At 42.6% G+C, this 7,122-nt stretch overlaps 1 protein-coding gene across 1 annotated transcript; it reads left to right on the top strand.

The window, feature by feature from the left end:
* Positions 1 to 1,190: 1,190 nt before the first annotated feature.
* LRRIQ4 (leucine rich repeats and IQ motif containing 4) lies at positions 1,191 to 6,856 on the top strand. The gene is made up of 5 exons (XM_085322309.1): positions 1,191 to 2,294; positions 3,758 to 3,931; positions 4,613 to 4,751; positions 5,480 to 5,676; positions 6,695 to 6,856. Exons 1-5 carry the CDS (start codon positions 1,191 to 1,193, stop codon positions 6,854 to 6,856), a joined length of 1,776 nt encoding a protein of 591 aa, XP_085178435.1.
* Positions 6,857 to 7,122: the final 266 nt, after the last annotated feature.

Here is a 7,122-nt window from a genome sequence, read left to right as displayed (position 1 = left end):
GGGATCTCTGCCACACGGGGTGTTTTCAGGACCGTGACCACCCCAAGGTCTCGGTGGAGCCTCAATCTGGGACTCGTGTGYGACTCTGGGGTTTTTGCAGAGCAGTTCTCTGGCTGGGGTCTCTTTTGCCAGACAGAGTTGGCTGCCAGACAGAGGGGATGTTACTCGGAGCCAAGTGAGTGTGTAACACTGTAGTCACTTACCCCTGGGACATTCACTGAGCCGTCTGCCCAGGCTCCTGGAGGACCTTCACAAAAATCATCGTGGTCACACAGGTTAGCGCAGTTACTTCGAAGGTGCCTGTGTCTGTCCCTTTCATTGAATAAATCCTTCTAGTGTCTTTAATACTACATAGGGGTCCGGGCAGAGGGGAGGACTGGGAGCTCCTCTTCTCCCCGGCTCACAACACACAGGGATCGTTCCTGAATAAGGAACTCAAAACCAATAAACCCAAAATACCTTTATACAACATCTAAATTAGATTGTGAAACTTGGCRTTACTCTCTCCACACCTCCTGTTCTTTCAGTTCCCCCCCACCTCATTYGGGTGATGCCCGGCCGTGGCCACCTCTGGAGCTGTGACTTGCTGCCAGCAGGAGCAGGCAGACAGGTAGGAGCTCACCAGCACCCGCCGCTGCCTGCTGCTTCCGCTCTCTCGCTCACAATTTCTTGAATGCTACCTGAGAGGTTTCTTCCATCCAGTCCTGTCRTTGTCAGAGGTCAGGTAGTCACCCTTCCCTCCTGTCCCTGTCCGCAATATTAGAAATTTAAGGGTAATATATATCTATATCAGCTTCACTGGCACGTCTATGGCTCAGAAACCACAACGTTATCATAGAAAAAGCTGCCCCCTTTTCATAATAAAACTCTCAYCAGTTTTACTGCCAGCATAGCTGGATACAGAACTCAGTGTTTTTAAAAATAGGCCTTTACGACTCAAGAGGGTTGTTTCATCCAGCCCCACTGACTTTAACCATGTCACTATCCGAATTTTGGCTGTTGGTCCCATGATATGTATTCAGCTTTCACTGTCAGTGAGCAAAAGCAGAGTTTTGCGAGGGTAAAACTGAGACAAGACTCTGTCTCTAAATACTAAGCTCTTCCAGTATTTATGTAGAGTAGGAAGATGTTTGAGTACTGTTGATCTTTCTTATCTTTTTCTCTTCTTAAATTAAAAATAAGGAACAGCAATGTCCCAGCAGAGCCAGAAGGACAGCAGACAGGACACTTGTTACCCMAAAGGCGGCAAAACCGTTTCCTTTGAGAACAACCATGTCCAGATTGCACAAGAAATACCAGTAAATGAAGTGCCAGAGAAGGAAGCTCTTTCCCCCATGCATGTCACAGACAGGGTATTTTTTATCGATTTAGCCAATACACAACAGACAACCATCCCACCAGAGGTCTTGAGACTGGAAGATCTAGAAGAGCTGCACATGGAAAAGAACCTGATTGAAAGCATCCCAAGAGACATCAATCAGCTGAGGAACATGAGGGTTCTCTACCTGGACCGGAATCACATACAGGATATATGCGAAGAACTGGGGGAACTGAAATGTCTTCGGAGCTTAGATTTAAGTAACAATCCTCTGTCTTACAGTTCACTGCCTATTATCAGCAAGTTACAGGCCCTTCGTCAGCTCAGGCTTTATAAAGTAAACTTGCATGAAATCCCAGTACAGATCTGCAAATACCTACATCATGTTGAACTGCTTGGGCTCTCTGACAATAATCTAAAGTGTCTGCCCAAAGAACTAGTGAACCTGACACAACTCAGAGAGATTTACCTCCAAAAAAATAGATTTGAAAGTTTTCCCATGGAGCTTTGTCATATGGTTAATTTAGAAATAATAGATCTGGAACAAAATCTAGTCAGTCTCATCCCAGAAGAGGTTGGCTCTTTGACAAATTTAGTTAAGCTATTTTTAGCTTTTAATAATCTATCCTCCATTCCTGATACACTGCAACACTGCCAGAAACTGGCTGTGCTAGATCTGTCCCATAATCTCCTGCACAATCTTCCACAAGGTTTGAAGAATCTCACTGAAATGGAAGAGCTTGGACTATCTGGTAACAACCTGGAGACGCTTCCACGTGAGATTTGCAGCTGGACGAACCTATCCCTTGTTTACTTGAGGAACACTGGACTGCACACAGTACCAAAGTCCTTCACCAGATTAACCAGTGTCAGGATACTAGATCTGAGTGAAAATTGCTTCCATGAGATTCCTAAAAGAATGTGCGCTATGAAAAATCTAGAAATTTTAGCCCTGGATGACAATCAGATACATGAGGTAGTTGTTCTTTTTCATTTTTATTATATTTCCTCCCTTTTTCAAAATTTATGTTCTTCATTACAATCGAGTGCCACCTTTCCCTACCAATGTGGGATGACATATTGTGCATTGGTACCGGCTCTCTTCCATGAGAGATGATTTTGCATCTGTTTAGGTGGTCTGTGGATTCATTTTTCCTATTTAGATGTTTACAGTTAGATGTAGCTCCTTTGTTAGCATGCACTTACCATGCAGTATGTGGCTGTCTCGTGTCTCTCTTAATTATTCACTGCATTTTTTCTTGAATAGTCATGCAAGTCCCCATCAGGCCTAAAAGAACTCTTCACCAGGCAGCTGCCAATGGAGCAATCAGTGCAGGCACATGAGTAAAATCCACGCTTTTCTCAGCAAACATTGTATTTGCAAAGTTTCTCATATTACCAGTAAGGGAAGATTGGTACATCCTGCACTTCAGTGCTTGCTTTGCTGGTTGTTTTCCCATTCCAGTTTAAGACCACATATGGTCTGTCTGTGAACTAAGAAATTCTTACGCACCAGCTGAAAGCTTCATGGTACTGGAATGACTGTGAAAACCATTAGAACCTTGTATCTCAATTAAAATGGCACTCAGTAAGGCAAGTGATGGTCAGGGTAGTAAGAGTTTGTTACCTAATCCCGATATCCACCAGAGCATGCATAACTTTTATTGTCACCAACCACTGAGTATTCAAACAGGGAGAGAAAAGAAAGAATGTGGAAATTCTGACCTGTGTGTTGAGCAGCAAACACTGACTGATGGGCCTGTTTCAGGATTTCTGCATCTTTTTCTGTATACACTGAAAATAAGAGTTGCAGTTATGTAGAATCAATACATGTCACAAACTGGAACAGAGCAGAAGGCAATTTTAAARCGGATAGGATATTGTTAATGTCTTTAACACAATTAACATTTGCTGTTTATTTGATAATAAACAATTATGTACCCTATAGCTGTACTATTATGGCAATAATCAGGGACATCCTCGTTTTAGAGCTCAGGATACACTTCCCTTTTCACACGATGCAGCTCTCCTTTTCCAAGGAGATTTTTCACTTGGGCTATTTTCTTCTTGAAGGTTGTATTTGCAGAAGTAATAATTTATGCAAAAGAATCCCTTGCAGATTTCAGCCATTTAAATTACTCTCCTCTGCACTGAATATACAAAGGAAGTGAAGAAGCAGACAAGTGTTTCTGCTAAGAAATAAAATTAACCACAGAAGCAATCTTTTCATAGAGGAAACAACATGGCTTCTCCCCCTCCCCCTAAAGTTTACACCATACTGTGAGATATAATGTTATATTAATGAGCGGAATATTCTATGTTCATCCACCAACATGAGTGTGGCTTCACAGCTTTTTCCTAAAAATGTTTCCCTAAAAATGAAATCTCAAAGATTACTGTTTAATTGACATAATGTATCTTCTTAATGACTGCGTCTAGATACCTGTGGAGGTGAAAGAATTGGCAAATCTAAAGTGCCTTGGCCTGTCTGGAAACCAATTCAGTATTTTTCCAAAGGAAATCTTTCTCCTGGAGTCATTAGAGAGATTGTACCTGGGACAAGATAAAGGAATTAAATTCACAAGCCTGTCAGGAGACATCAGAAAATTGCAGGTAGGAACAGGAGAAGTGGGTTAATCTTGGCGGCATGGCACTTCTGTGGACTTCAGCAGCTCCCAAATGCAGGACTGGAGATTCTCGTAATCTCTTAGGGCAACGAATACTGCCCTAAGAGCATTTGACATTGTCGTAATGCATTCGGACACCCTGCAGTCCAAAGGGTGCAGCATCAGGCCAGGGCTGTCACAGTACGTATAGCATCAAAACTCAGTGTTTGAAACCAAATTCTACCTATTTTCCTAATACTATAAACTGTCTTGGGTCAAAACCACAGTTTGTGTGCTCCTGGAGTTGCAGTATTGCTAACCCAATGCTTTACTGTATGACTGGTCGCTGCAGAGCCTGATATAGTGGGCCACAGCAAATGCAACTTTGGCTCCTGACTCTTCCTGTTTAACCACTAGCTGGACACTTCAATGCTTTGCTAGTATTCAGACAGAGCACAAATAACCGAAAAGCAACAGGGAAAAGTAAGTATGTCTTCAAGCCTGGCAGGGTCTATTGAAAATGTAATACATAGCTCAAATTGTCTCTCTGTGCCTGTTACTTACCTGATGGTATCTCAGTGTTTAAATCTAATTTCTGCACTTAACTAATATTGTCTATATACTGCTTATACATCAAACTAAGAAAAAATCCTTTAATTATGAAAAGCTATGCGCACATATTTTCTAGAATCTGAAAGAACTGCATATAGAGAATAATCATCTGGAGCACCTGCCTCTAGCCATCGGCTTTTTGACTCACCTGGAAATACTTGACTGTCGCAACAATCACCTTAAACGGATCCCAGACTCCATATGCCAAATACAAGGTGAAATACAGTCTTTGCATTTGTGGTCCTAAGGACACAAATTCCAATAAGTGTTTTAGAAAAAGGGCAGAAGAAGGGAAGGAAGGAATGCAGTGCATAGTTCAGGACTTGTCCAGTAATTGTAAGGTGGTCAAATAGGGTGGAAGTTAGGAGCTGGAAAGGTGACGAGCAGCACTGTGCCCAAGCCGAGCAGACGGGAGGTCCTCCCCAGGGACCCCTCTCAGCCTCAAGAGTTGGGGGGAAAGGGTGTATCTCAGAGCTCAGGTCCAAGCAGACCACTTGATGGGAGAGGACCCACTGGGTCAGCATCAGTGACGCCAGGGCAGTGGTGAGGAACCTGACCTCTGCGGGTGCTCCTCAGCTGAGTCCTTCCATCTTCCCCAGTTCTTCATTGCGTCTCTGCTTGTGGCTAGGTTCACTAGTGCTGCTGGTGATCCCCTTAGCAGTACTTCTGAAAGCTGGATTTGGCCACCTGACTGCTGCCTGAATAGTCTTCATCTAGTAAAATAAATGCATTGATACAGGAAACCCTTATTCCCCTCCTTCAGTATTTAGGAGCAGCTATTTTGAATTTAAAACAGTGCTCTGGTAGGATATTCACTACACACACACATGCACAGACTGAAGAGTTTGGGCTTCATCCACGTGCTGCTTTATGGGGAGCACACAGGAATGTTCCTCATCAGTCCTGGTCTTTGCACTGCAGCTGTCTGCTTTTGTGTGTTCAGCTCTGCAAAAGCTGCTCATTCAGAACAATCAGCTGCACCAGCTGCCGGAGGAGCTGGATACTCTGCAGCAGCTGGAGCTGGTGCTCGTGGATGGGAATCCTATGACGGACCCTCCAATGGAAGTGTGCTGCCAGGGGACATTTGCCATCTTGGAATACTTACGGGAAAAAAGGCGTAAAAAGGCCATGACKTTAAAGGTACAGGTGTTAAAATTTTAAGTCACTGCAATGTACAGACAAAGCTGTGGTTTTTGTAATCAGGTATCTTCTAGAACAATCTACAGGGCATTCTATGCAACACCAAAAAACATCTTAAAACATTGCATGCATCGCCTGTAGTGGAGCAGTACCTCTATTACTGATCATGTTAAGGTAGGATGTAAGGAGTCATCAGCAAATACAGCACTGGGCATCRTTCACAAACGTGACGAATTTGTAACCACCCCATCATGTCACAGTGAGCAGAACAGTTCTTACAACTTGCTGCAGAGCTTTTCTTAGTTCCGTGTCCAGTGGAAGAGGAATAGTTAGTGTGTCCAAACACAAGGCAGATCCTCTAAATCAAGGCCTTACTTAAAGATGTAACTAACTGCTGGTAGCATCTTGTGCTCTTGCTGACTGTGGTTTGACGGCAGAGTTGAAATTCTAGTGCGCAGCACATTGAACAGAACACACTTTTTTGGTGTACTCTTATTTTTTCCAAAAGAAGATCAGTCTGTATCATTAACTAGTGGGCCATGGTCTGAATTTGCTCAGAACAAATATAAGGTAAGAAAGAAGAAAAGGTAAACTCTCAATCTTTGATTCTTCTGAGCCTCCTCTCTGTAATGTCTGCGATTATTCTGTGACCTAATGTGTTTCTCCCAAACTGTTCTTCTGAAATTGTAGACTAAATGATGACATGTTGAGATGTGTAGATGCGGTCATTCATTATTCTAATGAAATGGTCTAGAGAATGACAGTGTGAASTGTCCTCCTTGATAAGGAATTTCCCTTGAAGAAACAGCACACAGAAGGAAGCTAGAGAATAAAAACCAGGTGGCTSGCAGTCCATCCTAGCTGCAAGCAATGTAGTCTAATACAGAAAAAGGGGTATTTTTGGAGACCACAGTGTGCCTAGCTTTTTGCACTAAGAATAACCATCAGTAATACTGTTCCACATACTTGCTTTTACCCTTTTCCTCAAGGTAACCAGACTATTCCTCCTTTTTTTCAGGTCCAGAATCTGTGGCGTGGATTGATGATTCGGAAGGGAATTGGATCTTTCCTGGCACTTAAGAAACTAATAAAACCARCAAAGAAGGGGAAAAAARGAAAAGAAAAGGGAAAGGAGAAGGGAGGAGAAAAGCCTGTAAAAGGAGCGAAAGTCAAAAWGTGATACTTGTACAGCAAACTCTACAGAATTCTGTTCAGTTGCACAAAGGGCAGATATGAGTAGAGATAAGTGAGTACAAAGCAAACAGTATTAAAGCATTTGGATCAGCAAGTACTACAATGAAAACAGATCATTTTTAGGTTTGTTTTTGTGCTTTTATCAATATTTACTTCAGATGAATGAGGCTGAGTCTGAAATATTCTGAGATTTCTCATTCTGAATGCACGTTATCTCAAAGCATAAAAMCAGCTGATTAACTGGAAATGCAT

The sequence above is a fragment of the Rhea americana genome, unplaced genomic scaffold, assembly GCF_003343005.1.
Source record: "Rhea americana isolate MKP2758 unplaced genomic scaffold, rheAme1 scaffold_76, whole genome shotgun sequence".
Taxonomy (NCBI): domain Eukaryota; kingdom Metazoa; phylum Chordata; class Aves; order Rheiformes; family Rheidae; genus Rhea; species Rhea americana.
The sequence above is the reverse complement of the archived record's forward strand: the minus strand, read 5'-3'. Positions and strand labels throughout refer to the sequence as shown.